Source organism: Molossus molossus, unplaced genomic scaffold (assembly GCF_014108415.1).
Source record: "Molossus molossus isolate mMolMol1 unplaced genomic scaffold, mMolMol1.p scaffold_m16_p_18, whole genome shotgun sequence".
NCBI classification, from domain to species: domain Eukaryota; kingdom Metazoa; phylum Chordata; class Mammalia; order Chiroptera; family Molossidae; genus Molossus; species Molossus molossus.
This window is the reverse complement of record NW_023425353.1, coordinates 55,448,129-55,470,193: the sequence shown is the minus strand read 5'-3', so window position 1 is coordinate 55,470,193 and position 22,065 is coordinate 55,448,129. Positions and strand designations below refer to the sequence as shown.

The 22,065-nt window shown below is 47.1% G+C and overlaps 1 protein-coding gene across 2 annotated transcripts in view; it reads right to left on the bottom strand.

Moving 5' to 3' along the window:
* STAC (SH3 and cysteine rich domain) overlaps positions 1 to 22,065 on the bottom strand; it is a 127,562-nt gene that overhangs the window by 65,066 nt on the left and 40,431 nt on the right. For both annotated transcript variants that reach the window (XM_036267308.1, XM_036267309.1), the window contains exon 2: positions 14,134 to 14,410. In XM_036267308.1, the coding sequence (XP_036123201.1) occupies positions 14,134 to 14,410 (277 nt within the window). The remainder of the gene's footprint in view (positions 1 to 14,133; positions 14,411 to 22,065) is intronic.

The window sequence follows — 22,065 nt, the reverse complement described above, 5'->3', positions numbered from 1 at the left end:
ATTCTTTAGGCAATGAAGTAGTGCATGCATTCCTGAGCAGAGCAGTAATTCCACGTCTGTTTGCTTTCAGAAGAGGTTTGGCAGCGTGTGTACAGTGGATGAGAAGGTGGAGATGGACAGAAAGTACATTTAGGAAGTTCTTGAAGCAGCACATGTAAGATGTGTTGAAGCCTGGACTGGGGAGGGAGCAGTAGGGGAGAGAGGAGAGCCTGACACAGAGAAATCACAGGAGTAGAATCAACAGTTTCTCTCTGGTCTTTCTGGAGAGAGGGGGAGGGAGGAGTCCAAGATGGACTGGAGGTTCTGGCCAGGTGCCATCTGCCCCGGCAGGAGAGGACATCAATGAAGTGGCAGGTTGTATGGGGGAAGAAGATGCTGTGTTTCACTGTGGACACGTTTATGGATTTTGGCATTGACAAGGTATCTTGGCACCAAAGTTCTGGCAGTTGACGTGAGAGGCTAGACCTTGGGAGAGAGGGCAGGCCCACAGCAGGACAGGAAGATGGGCAGAAGCAAAGAGCTTTGTTACCACTAACTGAACACTACTGTTTTTCTTTTTTTAAATCCTCACCCAAGGATATTTTTTCCATTTAACTTCAGATAGAGTGGGAGGGAGAGCGAGAGCGAGAGCAAAAGAGAGAGAGAGAGAGAGAGAGAGAGAGAGAGAGAGACTGGTTGCCTCCCACACAACCCCAACAAGGGCCAGGGACCGAACTGCAGCCGAGGTTGCAGAGTCAGGTTGGTTCATTGTCCCTCCTCAGTTTTAATGCTCTGCGACTTGTTATTTCTCTCGAGGGCATTATGGACAGGGTGAAGATAGTGCTTGGATCTTAGATCGCAAGGGATCCGGCACAGGCTGGAGTGGACGTGAATTCTTTAAAGCATGGTTCTGCTTTGCCAATGGAACACTTCCTGCGTGTTGAAAGGGGGGTACAGGAGTGTGTGTGTGTTTGGTGTGCCCATGTACACACATGTATGAGTGTGTGTACTCATGAACTTGTTTGTTGTTATGTTGCTGAAGTAGGGAGCCCAGGGTAGCTATAGGCTTTTATGTTTTTCCCAGGTAAACCTAGCATGTTAAAAAATAATCTATGCTTGTTTTCCTGGTTGTGCAACCAGGCGGTGTTGACAAGCTACAAAGAAAGTGCTTTAGTAGGACTTAACCATGTATTTCTCTTGCCTCCATGCTCTTTCTCTAATGGCCGGGTCACAATGTACAGGTGTCTCCCATCGGCACACACACTCCCCTTTGAGCCTCAGACACATATAGAGGGATGTCCCATTTTCTACTACTGGCCCAGTTCTGTCATTTTATGATGTGGTGTCCATCTTGGCTGCACAAGCAAGATGGTCATCCTAAAGTAGGTCAGTGGAACATTCCCTGTTATGGCAGCTGAATGGAAGTGCAGGATTCACAGGTCTTATCTCCCTGTGTTTATAAGAGGAGATGGCCTATTCCTATAGATCCCTACCTTCCACCATGGATCTGCTCATGGGTCCAAAGACAGGAAGTCTACCTACATTTGTCTGGCATGGCTTGGTCTGAACCTCAAGCAGGAAGACATGAAGCAACAATAGCACAGTCACAAAAAGGCTTTGCAGCTTCATGTTTAGAAAACTCTCCAAGTGTATCCAGGATTCACAATAGTGTCTACGTTCTGTCCCCAAGCTCCATCTTGAATGATTTCTCCTTTCTTTCTGCCTAGTCACCATTTTTATTTCTTGGTAGACAAGGAGAAAATAAATGAAGCACAAGAAGTTGGGAGAATGTGGAACTATATATATATATGTATATATATTCAGTATATCTTTGCTATGATATTACTAAACAGCACCAAGCTAGTGACCTATAGGGAATGACTAAAAATTTAACAAAAGACCACCTTAAATTATCATGACCTCCACTCGTACGCAGCAAAAATACTTTCCTATTTTGACATTTCTTTCTGCTGAGGCTCTTAAAATACAAACTTCTTCTTTGGGGCACCCAAAACACATAATTTTTCTGAAAGAGCCCCTCTATGTCATGATTCAGGAAATCACCAAAGCGCTTGCAAACATCATGATCTATAATTTAAGAGGGACAATCTCTTTCCTTTAGCTGACTTTTAAAAAATGATTTTTCCCATGTTTGACCATTAAAGTCTTCAATCAATTACTCGTAAAATAAACAGTTCACAGGAATGAAGTCGCACATTTTCTTCCTTACATTGATAAGATAGCGGCAGTGGCTGGCAACTTGGAAAATTTTTATTTTCTGGAAAGTTGCACACATACAAAGATTCTCTTTTCACCACTTGGTCCATTTCTTATTCTTTTTTTTTTTTAATTTCTTTATTGATTTTTAGAGAGTGAGGAAGGGAGAGGGAGATAAAAATATCGATGAGGTAAGACATCGATTGGCCGCCTCCTGCATGCCCCCCACTGGGGATCAGGCCCACAAGCTGGGCATGTGCCCTGACTGGAAATCAAACTGGTGACCTCTTGGTGCATGAGTTGATGCTCAACCACTGAGCCACACCAGCTGGGACCCTTTCTTATTCTTAATAGTCATGAAGTGTTTAATGATGGGGTGGAGGCAAGAGGCAGTGTCTTCCCGGTGTTAGCATGTGTGTACATTGAGGAAAACAGAATTAGGAACATATGTGGAAGTATGACCAACATCATTGAGACTAACTAGACTTTAACAGTTCCTCTGGCTTCCTGACTTCCCCAAACTGGTCCCCAAATGGGGTTCAGGACATCCCGGTCTGACCACCTACCTTAATGAGGTAGCGGGACAGCATGGCTTTGGAGAAGGTCAGTGAGAGCATCCTGATCTGGAGTCTGCAGAGTCTGTCCTGGAGGGAGGCCTCTTAGGTCTCAGCTTAAAGTGACCGGAGCTCCTTCCCACTTCTCCCAGCTTCTAGATAACTTCTCTTCCCTTTTCCTTTGCAACCTCTCCTCATTTGAATTGATGAAGATGTTGGATATCAACCCAGGGCCTGGCACACGGCTGGTGCTCAGTGTTTGATGGATAATTGGTCATTGAGATGATCTCAACTTCTACCCGCTTCATCCTGATTATTTTGCTATGTGTTTAATAAAAACAATGCGAACCCTGATTCTGACAATGTCCCTCCTTGGTGGAGCACCCACTGAGTTATTCATTCACTCACTGAACAAATTCACACCGAATAACCATTCCTGGTGCTGCCGGCCCGGTGCTGGGGATGCTGCAGCCTCCGCCCTCCGGGGCTGACGCGGTCACATCTGCCATCTGCCTGGTCGGTGTGACTGCACCCATAACCCGTCCTGTACTCCTGGCAGCAGGCCAGCAGAGGAGACAGTTTGTTTAATTATGTTAAATAAAAGACAATTACTGACAGCATCTGTTTTTTTTGTTGACAACAAAATACCAGAGAACTATTACGATAAAGAAGTCAAAGGAAGAATTATGTTTTTAACTTTTTTTTTTAGAGAGAGAGGAAGGAAGAGAGAGATAGAAACATTGATGTGAGAGAGAAACATCGATCAGCTGCCTCCTTCACGCCCCCTACTGGGGGTCGAGCCCACAACGCCGGCAGGTGCCCTGACCGGAATCGAATGGGGACCTCTCAGTCCATGGGACCTTGCTCAATCCCCTGAGCCACACCCCCTGGGCAGGGAGAATTATTTTTAAAAAACCTGAAAGAATATATGGGGAACACAGAGAAGCAAAAAATACAATTTCACGATCAAAATCCAGATTAGAGGTAGAAATGAGGGCAGAGATGACTACAGATGATTTAATTCCTGTCCCAAGGCAGCAGCTCCCAGATCTTGGGATGTCACGGACTCATTCAGAAGGGCAGAGAGCGCACTAGCCGCTGTAAGAGCGGAGCGGGGGTGGGGGCACAGACCACGGCGGAGGGACACTGGGCAGAGGCGGCAAGCGGGCTCGGACTCGTCGCCAGGCAGTCCCAGCCTGCGAGGTCCGGGAGCCAAGCAGGTGGCCTGTGGAGCGGACCACGCCGCTGGTGCTCCTGTTCCCTTCTTGACGAACAGGACTCACGTATGTACTGAATGAGACAAAGCAACAGTCAGGGCTCAAGTCAGAGATGTTCTGTAACAGTTGAACTGGTGGGAAATGTTGAAATCAGTTAAAACTAAGAATGTCTACATAGATGTTTAAATCTTGTTATAAAATGTACATCTATCTGAAGATTTATTCTCAAAAGTCATTGGGAGTCATTGGGATAACAATAAAAATCTGGATTGATAACCGTGCTATATTTAATTTGCAAAAGCAATAAGTAGAAATACTGTTGCTGGTGGGATGGACGTTGGGATTAAAAGTTTGGTGAGCCTATCTGGAATAACAGGGCAATCAAAATACCATATTTGTTTTTACTTTTCAGTAACTTGAGAAATGTAGAATAAAGTGTTTTTTGAAAACCTTAGAGGTAATCACTAGGAGGAAAAAAATATCTTTCAAAGCACAGAAAGTTATAAAAGTAAAGAACATATAAACCACACATGGTTAACACACACACACACACACACACACGAAGGAAACAGAAAACACAAAATAAAAATCATATAGTAACAGACAGAAGAAAAGCCAATGATTCCACTCATACCAATGAACACAAATCCATAAATCTCTTCTGTTTAAGAATAAAAATTCAGGCTGGGGGGAAAAAAGCAACCTAAAATCCAATTAAATATTTTCCAAAGAAGCAGTTAGCTAACATGACAAAAAGGTTTAAAGTTAAAGGGTAGATAAAGGCACATCAGGCAAATAGAAAAAAACAAGCTAAGGTGGAAGTGTTATTTAACAGTGGAATTCATGACAAAAGTATTAAACGGGATAGAATGTCATTTCATTTGCATGTGGATATAATTGCCAATGAAGATATTTCTGCAATGGCCCTTAGTGCACTGAGTAACTTTGCATTAAAACATGCAGCACAAAGGAGAAATAAAGAGAAAGATGACAGGTGAGAAGATAGCGCCTCTGTGTCCAGCTTCCTCTGGGGCAGCTGGAGCCTTGAGACACGTGGGAGTGACTTCCAGAAGGATTAGAGATTTTCCCTTGGTTTCTTCTCTCTTGATTTAAATTCACTTAGATTTGTGTTGGTTCGTATTTGAAGGCAGACTATTTCCCCCTGCTCATTAATTACTATTTTTAAAATGCCGTCTGGTTGCCAGGTGTGAGCTGTAGGCACATGAATCAGACCTGGCCGTGTCTTTTTTTTTTTTTTTTTCCATTTATCTTCAGATAGAGCGGGAGGGACAGAGGTGGAAGAGAGAGAGAGAGAAACATCGATGTGAGAGAGACACATTGATTTCCACCCACACGGCCCCAACCGGGGCCAGGGACAAACCACAACCGAGGTACGTGCCCTTAGTGGGAACCGAACCCGGGACTCTCTGGTCCGCAGACCGACGCTCTAACCGCTGAGCAAAACCGGCCAGAGCAGACCTGGCCATGTGTTCAAGAAGCTTACCGAAGTCTAGTCTGTTTGGGGAATGACATGCAAATTTAGAGAAAATAAGTGGTCAGCCAGGACCTGGCCAGAGCATTTTCACTGGGTCTTGATCAAGGGGAGACTGGAATGGATGGAGAGGGGCAGGAAGGAAGGGCACTCCAGGTGATCCAGAAGGAGCAGCCAGGCGCCAGGACACAGGACACAATATTAGGACCTTCCACAGGGAGTGGGGAGTCCGAGGGGGAGGGATGAGAAATACGGTACCACGGGCAGTCCACTTCACCTCCCCCGTCATCCTGTCTGCTCTTTTGGTGGCAGGTCAAGGATTTTTATATTTTCCAAGTGAGGACCCGCGGGTCCCATTGATGCCCCAGAGCACAGCGCTGACCCCTAACAGGTATTGCATGTCAGTGTGAGAGTCCCAGACACCTCCTTCCTTAGGGCCAGCCAACAACATCCGCTTCTGCTCCGTGTTTGCTGGAAGGAATGTGGTTTGCTTTTTCATTTAGGTGATTTTCGGTGAGAGATTTCTTAAAATAAACAGTACTTGGCAGCAGGCATACAGTTTCAGGAAACTAATAGAAGATGCTAGCTTAAAAGTATTTTGTGTCCCTTTAGTTGAACCACGCTGGGTACGATGTTTTCTGAGAACACTGGGCCTGAACTGAAGTCTTAATAACTCTTGAATGGATTTGCTTTTGCAGGCTTCGGAGAGGCTCTCTGAATTGTGCACATTACAGAGATGCATGCCAAACAGTGTTCAATAGCAGTCAGAAAGAATTAGGGAAAAGTGGATGTTAGGAGGGTAAACTCTTCAGTTATAATCCATTTGCTCCACTGCCTCTGTTCTCCACTGATAACACTTGGTAGTTTGCAGGATAAAAGGACTTCAAAATGCTAGTGTGCTAAGAATAGCCAAAGGGAGTACAGTGGACAGCATTTTCTAAGCATATATTTCACCGTGCACAATCTCCTCTCCCCCAGTGTATGGTGCCTATTTCTGCAATTACCTTTCGAAGCTCTTCCTGGTAGTCTGGAGCTCTGCCTCACTGGACCATCCATCACTGCACTCGGGACCCTGGGTGAGTCTAATCCCTCTTCCAGACAAGATCTCTGCAGCTATTCGATGACAGTGATCACATTCCCCCAAGTCTTCTCCAGGCCAAACATTGCCAGCTCCGGCAGACATTGCTCATCGGTCAGGTCACCGTCTCCTTGTCCCGACTGTGCTCCAGTGTCTCTTCCTTTCACTTAAATTCAGTCCCCGGAATCAACATGAGTCCCCCAAGGGGACCAGATGAGCAAAGAATACAAAGAAATGACTTCTGTCGAACTGGGCATTACATGGCTTTTTTGTCCTCTAGTGAAAAAGTAGCAGTTAAGTTACTTTTAAGCAGTTCAAACCCCAGAGATTAACAATCCTGTTGGACAAACCACTGAAGTCTAGGCACTGCATTTTAAGATAGACACATACCAAGGCTCAAAGGAAAGTATCTATTTGAAGTTAAATAAAATGTTTCTAGAGAGCGTTTGTGTTTTTCTATTTAAGCTGGGCTCCTAAAACAACTGTCCAGTTAAATGATTGATGGCACTTCAGAGTTTTAATTCCATTCTGAGAATACACAGCTTTAACATTTGCTTTTTAATATCCCCTTTGATTTCTGTTTGGCCTTTCCCACCAAGAGACAGCTTAATTGGTGAGTGAACACTGCTTTGTCTTTTTAGGCGTGTGTGTGTGTGTTTTCTATTCAAGGTTTGGTTGATCTGGCTTTTTTGAGCATTTGGATGAGGTCAGAATAGGTCAGGAAACAATTAAACTGATGGTCAAACAAGAGCTGAGCATTCCTGGACCCAGTGTGATGTAATATTTCTTCATGTTCTAGTATTCGTTATAATGGTAATACCATGTTACCATACAACAGTTCCAAAGGTCCACCTGCATCTTCAATTCAGTCCTGGTGGAGGATGTTTTCATATTGCATCGTATAGTGATAGAGTATGTTTACAGAGGTTGCGATGCTCTTGGTGCCTTGTCCAGATCTTATTTTCATGCTTGTGCTGTTGGCTGCTAATGGCTCCTGGGTGCCCCTCCCCACCTTTTTGTAGAGAATTGTTCTCAGCCAAATAGGGTCCTCCCTGCCTGGGATGTCACATCCCCACTGCCTCCTGGGGGCAGCCATGGCCAGTGACTGAGTGACAGGACTATACGGAGGTGGTACCAGTGGTTTATAGGATCTGTATTCCCGAGCTCCCCGTGGGTGGGGCCAGCTGAATCCAGTCCCGACTGAGACCACATCCTTGCTTAGCTCCTTCCCCTGATGCTCCTGCTTCTCTGACTCCTTTTCTCCTCACAACAGACCACATTCACAGCCTGCTCTGGGGATTTTTACCTAAGTCAAAGCATTATTAGTTCCCCAGGAGTTGCTATTGGGAAGTTTGGAAGTGAATGATCCTGGGACTCTGCCTTGACTGTATAAGGAAACATGAAATTTTAGGTGATGAAATCCAGCCACTTAGCTAAATGTTTGCATAGAAAACATGAGCTCATTTAATATGCTGTCTTCTAATTGAACATCAACTAAAAACATTTAGTTAACTTAAAAACACTTTTGGAAACAAGGTATCTGTAAGTGGAAGAATGGAGTTCCTTGGAAAAACCTCCTTAATTTATGGAGTAGACTCATGCATTGTGTTAGTTATGTTAATAGTGCATGTTGATTTATTCAGCCTTGAAATTTCAGTGAGGTACAGATTACCACAAGGAAATCCAGTACCCTCTCTCTCTCTCTCTTTTTTTTATCCTCACCCGAGGACATTTTTCCATTTTTTGTTCAGATAGAAGGAGGGAGAGGAAGAGAGAGAGAGAGAGAAACATCGACATGAAAGGGACACATCGAGTGGCTGCCACCGCACAACCAACCAGGGCCGGGGACAAACTGCAACCGAGGTACGCACCCTTAGCGGGAACCGAACCTGGGTCTCTCTGGACCGCAGGTCGATGCTCTGACCGCTGAGCCAAACAGGCCAGGGCCCAATACTCTCTTGAAATGAGTCATCATAGATAGTTAATGCAATAGATGGAATATGTTTAGTTGATGCATAATGAAGATGAGGCCCTCACCCTCAACTCCTATTGCCAAGGCCCAAGGATGGCAAGAGCGGATGTGTTTGTTGGAGGAAGTACATTCATCTAACCAAGTTCAAGAGGATTCTCCTAGTCTAAAGACTGAGTCTTGAGTCCTGTTGACTCAAAGACTGGGACATCCAGCCTCGGGGTAGACAGGCACACCTGAATGCCTGTTTCTCTCAGGTCTTCAAGAAAGCTTGGGTTGATCACCTTTGGCTTGCATCAGTGACCACGTTTTCTGGAAAGGGATAGTTTAAGGAGGATCATAAGCACATCAATGTCCTAGAGGCAAGACTTGATTAGCAGCAAGGCATGCCACAGTGCCTGTGTAACCCAAGTAGCGTGGGAGCCAGGTCAGTTGGGGAGCAACAGTCTCAGGTGTCACGTCCAAGGGCAAGGACGAAGCTGGCAATAGGAAATGTGTTACAGAATAAAGGAACTAGGGCATTATAAACAGACGGGCAGGGACTGAGGCTGGGCTCCAGGTCTACTTTTGTTGGTCACTTTTTTGTGGCAAATGTGTAGCCTTTCCCACTTCAGGGCACAGGCAACCGGGCAAAGCCCAGTGTGAGGCTTTGTAAACTCAACTCTGACTGTCTATTCCCACTTAGAAATCCTAGACAGAGAAAAGGCCAGATTCCTTTTATTTATTTTTTAGCAAATATCTACCAGCTAGAAACTGCAGAAATGAGATTTGAGTATTCTCACTGAAAGGGAAAAGCATCTGCCCTGATTTATTTTCTAAAATGTCATTCTAAGAGGATAGCAGTAGGTAGTCTTTGCCTAGAACTTAGAATATAAAGATGACCCGTGGCTTGAAAACACAAATCTTGGAGTAGAGACAGGAGGGTAGGTTTGAAGAGCAAAGAAAAAGTGGGGAAGTGGGGGAGCAAGTGTTCTCCATTGTCACCGATTCCGAAGGCCTCTGCACCATTCCAGGAAGTTAGAACAAGTATCAGCCTGGACTTCCCCTCACTTCCCCTCCCCCTCTTGCCTTTTCTCTCCCCTCGCTCCCTCCTGCCTCTCCATCCCCTTTCTTCTTTCCCAGAAGGAGCCTACTCTTTTCTTTGTTTTCATCTTTGAAAAGAGCAGCAAGCCTTGTTGACTATTTTTGTTCCCTCTTTCTTTCCTTAAGCTAAAGAGGCAGCTACAATGTAACTTGAACTCTGGTGAGAGCAAAGCATAGGGCATGTTTGCTGTGATTTTTCAAAATGAAGTCTTTCTTCATGTTTGCTGTGCTTGAGGTCTACCTAGAGTCCTCTTTAGGGTAATGATGGGGACGTTCCTCGGGGCGAACTCATTTCCCTTACTCATTTTAAAATACACCTGTTCTGTTTGTCTTTTCACATTGGTCACAGCGAGACTTAAAATAGAGACTCATCATTACCCACTTAAGGGTTATGAATAGCACTGCCTTGAAAAGGCCTGGTGGAAATGTGTGTGGAAATTGAAAGTGATACGTCAGACTCAGAAGCTAGGGAGGCAGACACAAAGACTATGTTGGAGGCCAACTTGCCTAAATATTCTGAGCATGGAACATGGTGTGACTCCCCCCTGGCCGTGCTCACGGTCAGATGCCCGGCATCAATTCTAGGTGGAGAAGTGAATTTGAAGGGTGATGTGGCTCCATGACTTAGCAGAGTCTAGCAAACAAAATAGGGTAGTAACCTGGAGGCCATCCTCAGCACTGTGGTAGGTTGTATTATTGACCCCATTCTTCACCCCTCCCTGTACCTGTGCCCTTGGCCAGGTGGCTTTGAAGTCCCTGATACCGAGGCAGAGTGTACTTCTTCACCCCTTGACATGGGCTTGGTCCACCTTCTCCTGGTGGAATGCCAGTAGAAGGGACGTGTCACCTCCAATCCAAAGCCTCGAGAAGCTTTGTATGCTCCCACTTGTCCTTGCCCTGAGAAGAACATGATATGGCTAACCCTCTGTTCAGGAAAGAGTGAGAAATAAGTAACAGAGAGAAGACAAAGTAACTGAGCTGAGGCTGGATCAGCCAAACCCCCACTGATCTGAAGATTTCTGAGTGAGAGTAAAAGAAAGCTACTTTGAGCGCTGGAGTTGGCGCGTATTTGTTACGCAGCATTACTGTGGGAATCCCTGACCCATCCTAAACGTGGCCTGTCTGAAGGAGGCACACGAATAACAGTGACGAAAAAGGAGAAAGCGAGTAGATACGGTTTTCTGAAGATGAGGTAAGCCCTGTGTGCACGGCCACACGAAGGGCTGGCATTGCTCCCCATTTTGAATATCCCACCCCTTAACTGGGTCTTGGTCAAGGGTGAAGGGGGTTGCAGAATTCTGCCTGCAGAATTCCTGGCCATATTGGAAACCACAAGTTCAAGTTCAATGATGACAGGCATTGGCTTCATTGGGAAGCAACAAACGTGTGAATTTTCATTTCAAAGGATGTCAGGTATTTAAGTAAGAAAAGACCTTTGAGATGACCTACGCCTGACAGAAGTTGAATCACAAGCTACTCACAAGGCAAGCTGTTCAATGACAGGTCGAGTGCATCAGTTGAAAGGTTAGATTCTTGCTGAAATTTGCCTTTTAACTTTACCCCTTGTTCTCAACCCCTCCTTCTAAAAGCCAGAGAATGAGCCTCTTGACTCTTCCAGTATGGTATGTGAAAACACAGCTGTGCACCTGCAGTCTTTCCCACAAAAAACTCCGAGTTTCTTCACAATTTTATGTTGACATGCCACGCATCTTTCTGATCCCTCTCTTCCAGACACTCACTTGCTGGTCCATACCCTCATAAAACATGAAGCGCAGCGTTAGAGACAATCCTCAAGGTGTCTGTGCAACACTGCTACGTAGACGACAGCCTAATTACTTGTTATCTGGGCATATTATTCGCAATCACTTATGCGTATTAAGTGAAACACTTTTTTCTTTCTGTTAAACTAATTTGGTTTCCCCTCTGAAGATCTTCCTTTGCTTCAAGGAGAACGATGATGAAATCCAAGCCATCTAATTCCATGCTCATGGTCTTTCGACCATCCTCACTCCCTCATTTCACTTCATTTGGGAAGGGAAAGGCCCATTTATGTCATAGGAATAGTCATGGGTCATTGTTCTCCCATTCTGTACACCAAACACAAAGGTACCTTGTTGCCCACTTTGAGTGAAAATGGCTCTCACTATGTCACGTTACAAATGCATCAGCTGGAATATAATACAACAGTCGCAGGACAGGCATCAGAGCCAGGAAGAAAAGGAATCAACAGAGGCCAGTCTTGTGATCAGCCGAGGTTTTCTTCTGTTGTTGTGGTGGACACTGTCCATGCCCTGCCTGGATACCCTGCCCTGCCCGGATACCCTCTCCTGGGTGTGCACAGGCAGAGAATGCCCTCCCAGAGACGATCACTTCCTAATCCCCAGAACTGGTGAACATGCTACGTTACCTGGCCAGGGAAAAATCAAGGCTGCAGGTGGAAGTAAGGCTGCTCATCAGGTGACCTTGAGATGGTAAGATTGGCCTGGTTTACCCAGGTGGGTCCACTGTAATCACAAGGGTCCTTGGGAAAGAGGGAGAGTCAGGACCAAAGGCAGTGTGAGAAAGACGTGACCTGCCATTGCTGACTGAATGTGGGAAGGGGCCACAGGCCAAGGCGTGGCAGCCTCTGGAAGCTGGAAAAGGCAAGAGGTTTCTCCCCTAGAGTCTCCAGAAAGGAAGCCAACCCTACTGACACATTGGTTTTAGCCCAGTGAGACCCATCGAAGACTTTTGGCCTCCAGAACTGTAAGGTGATAAATCTGTGTTGTTGTTAAGCCACTAAGTGTGTGGTCATTTGTTACCACAGCAAAAAACCACTAACGCGTTGGCGGGAAATGTATGTGCTGGTTGCTAATGACTCAAGTTACCCTCTTCTCCTGAACATTTCCGTCAGCAGCACACGCGCCACCTCCAAAGCCCAGAGAGGCCAGGATACAGAGGCTGGTCCCAGGGTAGGACCACCTGGCAATTCACAGGCCAGAGCGCCCTGCTTATCAGGAGTGAGACCTCAGCTGAGACCACGCCCTTGTTCAGCTCCTTCCCTGCCCTGTCACGTCCCCCCTCCCTTCTCCTGACAGCACCCCCCCAATCAATTAGGTGCACTTGGATCCCCTCTCAGGCTCTGCTTCTAGGGAGTCTGACCCAAGACAACTGTCATACTCAGAAGAGATGCCAGGGCCACAGGAAAATGGCGCTGAGGGGAAACGGGGGGTCAGGAGGAGGGCTGTGTGTCAGGGTAGGGGGAGGGGAGCTGGCCCCTGGCCCCCAGGTGGACCATCTTAAGTGAACACTCTTGATCATAAGTGTTCTTCCCGGGACCATTCACTGCCAAGCCCGCAGCTGGAGCGTCCAGGCTGTAGGTGCGCAGGAGCCACCACGCAGGCCTGGCACGGGGACCACGGCTGGGAAGGCCTGCCTCCGGCTGCGGATTTGAATGGTTCCACGTCTGCAGTATCAGGACGGTCTCAGGAAGACAGTCCACAGCTGGATCGGCCTGGTATCTTCTGATTTTCAGCCTCATTTTCCTCTCCTGATCCCAGGCTCTGCCCTTTACCTTCTCCTAGTGGGGTTATGAGGCGGGTCTGTCCTCACACCCCTGAGAGCAGACATGCGCCTGTCTCCTTCCCTCTTCTCTCTTGTTCTGCGGTGACGGGCCAGTTACCAGGATATACCGCTGTTCCTGGAGCCCCTGGTTTAAATCCACCGAGTCCCGCCCACGTTCCCTTTACGTTTGCCTCCACCTGTTCGGTCATCTTGCCACGGGGGATGCAGAAGGGGGTGAACTGTGGCATCTCCATGCCGTGGCTCTGAATGGCATGCGTTTTCCTTCTAGCTGGGACATTGTATAGGTCACTCTCTTCTTCTGGGTACAACCCCTAAGACCCTCCGGCTACCACCATTTCTCCGAGATACCACAAGAGAGTTCTTTCCAGGTCTAGAGTTATAATGGTGGCTGGACCACGTTTTCTGCCTGGTTCAGTACCTCTCCGAGGTCCCCTAGTTCTAGAATCACCCCCCCCCCCACACACACCTGCCTGTCTGGGTCATTCACCTGTAACTCACCAAGCAACAGTCCCCTCCCAGGCTACCCCAGATGGACATCCCGTGCACACAGCAGGGAATGCTGGGATGCCCACTTAGACCCCGCCGCCTCCTACTGTTTCCCCTCCGCTAACTGCCCTTGGCTAAACAGAGCTGCGTTGTTCAATGTCCCTTCCTCGGGGCCTCCCATACTCACCAAGAGGTGGTGCAGGGGTACAAAGTCCTAGACCTCCCGCCTCAATGCAAAGGGGACTATAAAGGGTTAGTGCTCCCCGGGGGAAAGGCTGAAAGTTTTGTTACAACTATTTCACAACCCGACTTCTCCCGCTGTTCCGACCTGCTTCCCTTACCTTTTCACAACACTGTCCCCCAAGATGCTCCGGAACAACCTCCCCTCACATGCATCTCTGATGCAGTCTGTCTGCGGGAACCTGGACCCATGCTCCACCACCCTCCCCTGGCTTTCTGGCTGGGGCCTGAGGAAGCAGCAGGGGAAGACTTACCCACGATCATGTGGTTGCAGACGTCACAGAAAGTGGGCTTCTTGAAGATGTGCTCCTGAAAGCCATGGGCCTTGCTGCCGCCGGGGTGCAGGCCAGCCCTGGTGGGTGTGGACGTCAGGCTCCCTGGGGCGGGGAGTGGGCTGGAGCTGGGGCTGACCTCAGCCAGCTTGTCCCCTTGCAGCTTCACGTCGCTGTTCGTTCGCTGGAAGAAGTTGTCAGCACTTTTGCTCCGTAGACTCTTGGTCTTGAAAGAAAGTGATCGTTTTAGTTTCTGGAGCTGCAATGCAACGACAGAACAGACGCTCTTACGATCGATCGTGCAGACTCATGCTGGGGTGGTGGCCGCTCCATGCACTGCTCTGGTCCCCCTGACTCCCTCGGCCCCCCGAGGCTCATGACGTCCCTGTGCTGGAGGGAGCTCGGCAGCCAGACTACAGAAAGAAGTTCTGTGTTGCCTTAGCTTCTGCTCCTGTCCCTCCTCCCTGCCTCCTTGAGGGCCCTCCAGTGTGCTGTCAAAATGCCCCACGACATTGGGTTTGAACACCATTTGCCTTTCGAATTTGAATCATGGAATTATTACATGTACACACTCTTGGGCTCAAAGGCCGGGTGTGTAATGCCAGGGCCTCTGCTGGCCTTTCTCTCTCCTGGTCACTTAGCAGCCGTTTGTCTCTTTACACAGCAAAGCGACTGTCAGACTCAGAATCAATCTGGCTAAGTTATCCAGGGAATACAGACCAGAAACTCTCAGGCCTGCTTGGGTCTGAAGCATATGGATAAGTAACGTGTGTGTGCATGTGCATGTGTGTATGTGTATGTGTGTATGTGTGTGTATATGTGTGTGCGTGTGCATCCGTATATGTGTGTGTCTGTGCATGCATGTGTATGTGTGCATGTGTGCATGTGTGTGTATATGTGTGTGCATGCGTATGTGTGTGTCTGTGCATGCGTGTGTATGTGTGTGCATGCGTGTGTATGTGTGTCTGTGCATATGTGTGTGTGTCTGAGGAGGACACAACATGGAATTATCTATTTGACATTCTCTGCTCTTTCCCTTGCCCTGCTTGTTTTTGCCCATTTGGCAAACTAGACTCTTTCCCCTTTGCCTTTGGGACTCATGAAGAGGCTTAGAAAAGTTCTAACTTCCAAAAGTCTGGGTTTGGCCCAGTCCGAACCTCCAGTCCAGTCCTCGCATTGGAGCTGAAAGGATCTTTTGGAAACACAGCATTTAAAATCCTTTATGAAGTTTCCTTTGTTCTTTAATTTAAAGAAAAGCTCATTGTCATGGGCTCCAGCGACTGGCAAATTCCGGATCCCAAATGACAGCAGTGGCCTTTTAAAAGTCTCTGGTATTTACTATGCATTTTTATCACCAGCCCCTAGCACACAGTTTTCCCTCTGCCTAGATAAAAGAAATGAACCACTTAATAGCTACCTGACCTGTAATAGGTCACTTTGCCTTTAAGATGGTTCCTTTTGTAATTGAATATCCATGGGGACTTGGCCTATTGACTGAAATGAATGGCCATGGCCTACAGCTGCAGACAAAAGGTGCTAAGCACATCACTCTAATAAAGGCCTGCATCAAGTGTGGTCAAACACCCGACAGGCACAGAAGGTGGTTGATCGGGCCTGCCACGCCTAGCCACTTCTGCACCAACCCCTCATCTTCTCCCGAAAAAGATCAGGAAGATGTGATCTTTAGTGCTGGCGGGTAGACTTCAAAAATGCCACAGTTCTCTACCTTCCCCTTTCCCGTTCCCCTCTGCACTGTGACTTTCCAGCTCCTCCATCAAAGGCGGTGCATGTTTCCCCACTCCTTGAATCTTGTTGGTTTGGAGAATTTGATCAATAGCAAGTGGCAGAAGTGACTGTAAGCCGGTTCCAAGCCCAGACTGCAAGGTGCCTTGCATGCTTCTGTCATCCCTCTTGGAGATGTGCCAAACTGCCGTATGACAAACCCAACTGAGCCTGAAGGATGATATGAGACACATGGTCCAATCCACTGAGACCCCAGAAGCACTTGCTTCCCTGTGAGGACTGACGGAGTCTAGACAAGACCCGAAGAACTATCTAGCTGGGTCCCACTCAAATGATCAACCCACAGAACCTTCAACTAAAGAGATGGCTAGTCTTTGAAACCATTACGCTGGGTATATGTTGTGTGTACACAACACAATGCTGTTCTCCCCACTTTCCTGGTACGTCATGGGAATGTACCTTGTTGCTCATTTGAAGTTGACTGTGGCCGTGCGAGGCCAGCTCTCCACCCCAGGTAGCACACAGAGGGGAGGCCCTGCAGGGCACCTCTAGAGAAGCCCACTGGGGCCAGCGAGGGGACACGGCCAGCAGAGACTGTTCTCCTGTCTCTTTCCCTCTGCCTTACAGCCAAACCTGCCAGAGAAGTTGGGTCTGTTGAAGAAGCAGGAAGAAGGAGGTGCTCCTGAGTTATTGTGGAGTTTGTTACCGTACCATAACCTAGCACATCCTGGCGGATACAGGAGCCCGAAGTCATGAACCCTGGGGCACAGCACTTATTTGGAAGCAGACCCTCCGTCTCCAGCAGAGGTAAGTGAGGGGGGTACGAGACAGTCACTGGTTGAGACCAAGCCACACCGAGGTGAGGACTTGGGAGCAGCCAAGGAGCAGAGCAGACCTTGTACACTTCAAGCCCTTCGGCTCTTTGCTGGCCTGGTGCTGGAGGGAGGGAGGCTTCCTGAGACTGGAGTTTTATTTTAGACAGATTTGAATAAATTAAAATGACCAGGAAGTTAAGGAATCTGCCATGGTTTTGTCATGGGCTGTGCAAACCAGGGTAAGGGAGGTTTATCAAAGCCAATGTCATCACCTAGCAAAATAAAGTTATTTCTTGCCCCCCCCCCCCCCCCATGCAGCTCAGAGGGTTCAATAAATTGGCTACTGTTGTCTCAATAAGAGAACAGTAACACCTACCCTGATTATATTCAGGGCACAGTTGTGAAGGCAGCAGAGAAAAACCTATGAGAAAGCTGAAAATTGTTCTTTTTAAAATTTTTTATCCTTACCCGAGGACATATTTTTGTTTTTTGTTCAGGTAGAGTGGGAAGGAGAGAGAGAGAGAGGGAGAGAGAGAGAGAGAGAAAGAGAGAGAAACATTGATGCGAAAGGGACACATCGAGTGTTTGCCACCTGCCCGACCCAACCAGGGCCGGGGACAAACTGCAACCGAGGTACATGCCCCTAGCAGGAACCGAACCCGGGTCTCGGGACCGCAGGCCGACGCTCCAACCACTGAGCCAAACCGGCCAGGGCTAAAAATTATTCTTAAAAAAATGCTTATTTTAATTTAATTTTTCAGTGATAGTTTACATTCAATATTATTTTGTATTAGCTTCGGGCATACAGCATAGTGGCTAAACAATCATATACTTTATAAAGTATTTTTCTCCGATATTTCCAATATGCACCTGGTACCATACATACTTATTACAATATTATTGACTGTATTTCCTATGCTATAATTTACTTCCCCACGACTGTTTTGCAACGACCAATATGTACTTCTCGATCCCTTTACGTTTTCACCCATCCCCTCAACCCCTTCCCTTCTGGCAACCGCCAGTCTGTTCTCTGTATTTATGGGTCTGTTTCTATTTTGTTTGGTTATTTTGCTCTTTATATTTCACATATAAGTGAAATCATATGGCACTTGCTTTTGAGAGAGCTGAGAATTCTATATGATAGAAATGGAGGTGACGGGACAGACGGGGTAGGGGGGAGCTGGGGGTAAGGGGGAGGGAGCTGGGAGTGTGGAGCTAGCGGCCTAGTGCTCCACCGGGGATCCCTCTGCATCTTCCCAACCAGTCAGTGAAGACTTTGTCATTTTTCCCCTAGAGAAATGGAAGCTCAGAGAGGTTCAGAAACTTGTCCAAGGTCACACAGCTTGGGTGAGTCAAGATCAAGGTTCAAAATTCAATCTGCCTTCCTCTAAACCCCATGCTGGTGAGTTGACCAAGGTGGATGTGGGGATGGAGAGAGCTACCTCCCCACAGGGGGATGGAAGTACTGGGTTAGGGAGGGTGGGAAAGGGTGTGGAGTGGGAAAGCAAATACGCTTTACGGGAGCTACTTCCTTTATTTCATATATTTCAAATTTCCTAAAAATATCAAGGGGCATGCCTTGTCGATCGAAGTGGAGCATCAGACATCACTGATGGTCTTCCGCTGCCCCCACGGGGGATGGGATGGGGGACACCTGCGTACGTACAATCTGGTCTCCGCCTGTGCTCCTGGGCTTCTTTTCTCCCTTCACACCTTCCACCACCTGTGGCTTCTGCATCCCCCAGAAGTTGTGTATGATGCCGAGAACCTGTAGCATTTTCCTTACCCTGAGGGGTGTGGCTGGAAATCCTGCCAGACCTTCGGAGCCTGCCTGCCTCCGGAGCTGGGGAATCGGCCTTGGAAGCCAATGGGACATATATTATTCAGGTGGACAGCTTAAGGGAAGTGCCTACAGGTTAAACAAAGTCTGAGCAGTGAGCTCAAAGGAATATGCTTTCTCCAGTTATCCCAAGAGCAGAGGCCAGAAGGGAACATACAAAATGCAGAAATAGAAGCAACGTCTGATAACAGCAGATGTCACAAAATGATTAGCTTCCATACACCACTGCCATAGCCCATCGATTCTATTTATAGCAGTGATGGTAAAAGGAACATATCATCTTTAGTACTTTACCATGTGTTAGGATCTGCTCTAAATACTTCCTGTAATTATCCTGCAGTCCTGTGACTAGAGGATCATCCAATCATTTATTAAAATAATTCATTCAATGAATACTTATTGGGCTACTACTATGAGTCAGACATAGCTCTTGTTCTCCTTCAGGTTTTAATGTCTATTGGGTAGAGATAGAAAATAAACAGATAACCGAAGACATATAATACTACAAATGTGGGCAGGGATAAGGGCCAGAGCCAGGCTTTAGAAGGTGACAATCAGGGCATCGTGGACAGGTGACACTGGAGTGGACACATGAAAGAAGTGAGGGCGTGAGCCACTTTGGAGAAGAGCATTCTGGGTAGTGGGAAAACCAAGGGCAAAAGCCCCTATAAGAGAGCAAGATGAGTGTGCTCGATGAACTCTAAGAGGTCGAGCAATGAGGGAGAGAAAGGACAGAAAGGTCAAGGGTTTGTCAGGAAGATTAAGAACAAACAATGTAGACGTCAGGAACATTAAGGACAAACAAATCTGAGATGAAGGGGCTAGTGAGGAAGGAGAAGGATGAAAGGGAGGGATGTTTTAGAATCTAAGGGTAGACAGTGATTCAAGGAAGAGAGAATAACCGGCAGCATCAAATGAAGCTTGGATGTCAAGTCCTAGGAGGTGTAGGGGTTGGCCAGTGCATTTGGCCAAGGGAATATCTTTGGGAGACCTTGATAGTAGCCTTAACAGGACCTTAACACATTCAGTGGAGTGGTGGGGATGAAACTCAACTGACCAGGTTCAAGGAAGAATGGCTGGAGGGGAAGTGTGTGTGGGCAGGACATGGGCAATTTTGCTATAAAGAGGAAAGGTAAAAACAGGCATTTGTGGTAGGGGGATGTTCATCAGAAGAGGTTTTCTGTTTTGTACTGTTTAAAGAGGGATGATTATTTCAGCATGTGTTTAAGGACTCAGGAGAGAAGAGGGGACATGTTGGAGGGGTGTCCCCGAGTAGATGAGAGACAGCGAGGCGCAGTGCGTGGGAGGAAGGGTTGACTTCATATTGGAATGAAGCAGTTTATCCATAGCAGATACATAAGGAGACAGCTGATGCTGATTGGATCTTTTCTTTTGATTGCTTCTGGTTTGTTTGTTTTTTTTTTTTTTTATCCTCACCCAAGGACATTTTTCCATTTTTTGTTCAGATAGAGCAGGAGGGAGAGAGAGAAACATCGATGTGAAGGGACACATCGAGTGGCTGCCACCCGCATGACCAACCAGGGCCGGGGACAAACTGCAACCGAGGTACGTGCCCTTAGCGGGAACCGAACCCGGGTCTCTCTGGACCGCAGGCCGACGCTCCAACCGCTGAGCCAAACCGGCCAGGGCTGATTGCTTCTGTTTTTTAATCACTGAGAATAGCGACAAGTCTCTCTCTGAGTGACCAGAAAGAGGAAGTGGAGGGAGGGGCTGTTGGAAGTTGGAAGAGAGAAGATACAAAGGATCTGTTTTGGAGAGTTGAGAGAGAACAGACTAGAGCAATGCCCAGTAAAAGGACGGGAGGGTCGGCACAGAGGGTCCATTCAGGTTATCACCTCATTTTACAGATGAGACAACCAAAACCCAAAGTTAAATGGCTAGACAGTTGCAGAATGATGATCTACATAGAGGTCTCTCTAACTCCAAAGCCCCTTGCACCAAATGGACTTTCAGGAGGTTTTCTACCCTGACCTCTTCCTAGTAAAATCCCTCTGCTTAGTGTGCATTAGAGCCAGCTGGAATTTTAGCAATAACACATGTGGTTGCCATGTTGATAAGCACTTCTATGGCAGCTAATTGGGGGAGAACAGAAATCACACGTCATTAGAGCAATGGAACACAGAGAATTACAGCCTGGAGGTGATGGTGGCGGCATGCCTATTGATTTACCAGTCTGTTCTGCAGTGGCCCATAAAGTTAATTAACCAGCACGCGCTTGATCATTACAGTCAGATCTAAAGTCTGCAGTGTGTGGGAAAGGGGGGAGGTCTGAGAGCAAGCGAGTCTCTGCCCACACAGGCATATACCAGGAGGCACAGTCACATGCCAGTTCAGTTTCCTGTTGACATTGAACCATGAAGTCAACCCTACAGATATTTCCTTCGCCACTGAAGACGAAGACACCAATAACACGCCGGCTTTTGCTTCTGAATTGAAATGAGGTAATCAGAGAACATTCGATAAGCAAATGTCCAAATGTCTCACCCTGGATGCTCACATGTGATTTACATCTTAGATTTTAAGATGAACATTTTTTGTTTTTTCTTTTTCACATTTTAGGTTTTCTATAATAGGGCTGTGCCTTCGATTGAAATGCTCATTCTTTTTTTTGTTTTTGCTTTCCTGAAGAGGTCTCTTTAAATGAATTGATGACAAGGAAATAGATTATTTGTCATGCTGCAGTAAGCAGAGCAGCGCCTGTGGATTGCCTCCCACACTGGCTCCCTTCACACTCCGTCAGCCACGCAGATTCTCTTCTGCTCCTAGTTAGCCTGTGGTTTGTCAGAGCCCTTCCCACACTCGCCCCCAACACTTTGTCTACGGCTCTACAGGCAGAGAATGAGTATCGGGGTCTTCAGAAATGCAATGCCCGTATGAGGACTCTTTTTCTTACCCACATTTGTAGCCATCCACAGCCTCATTTCGTTTAAGGCAAGCACGATATACCCTAGCTCCTGATGGGCTTTGGTTTGGATGGAGACTTCAGGTGAGCAGTCGTCTTCTTGCATCTACCTGGCTATGTCACAACCAGCCGCAACAACCAGTTGTTAACGAATATATGGGCAAAGCAACTGTGAGTGAATATGACCAATTGCATGCTCTGCCACCAACGAGCTGTGTGTCTTGGGCAGGTCCCTCGACCTCCTTGGTTTGGGTTCCATCAATTAATGGAGAGGATGAACTCAGTGTTGCTGAGTCCCCTCCAGCTCTGGCAATGCAGCACACTGAGGTGAACACTTTGAATAGTCTCTACCTATAGGAATTCGAAGATCTCATTCTGGAGACAAGTAGCGGTGCTTGAAGCTAGCTGAGGGTGACACAAGACCCTATCTGTGTATTATCAAGTGATAAGTAGAGTGCTTTGATTGCTGCCTGCGCTCATATGTCAGAAAAGGGAGCTATCAATGGAGGCTGGGATCGTCAGAGACATTCTTTTAAACCTTGAAGGATGAATCAACTTTAAAACATATAATTCAACTGTTTTTGTGCTTT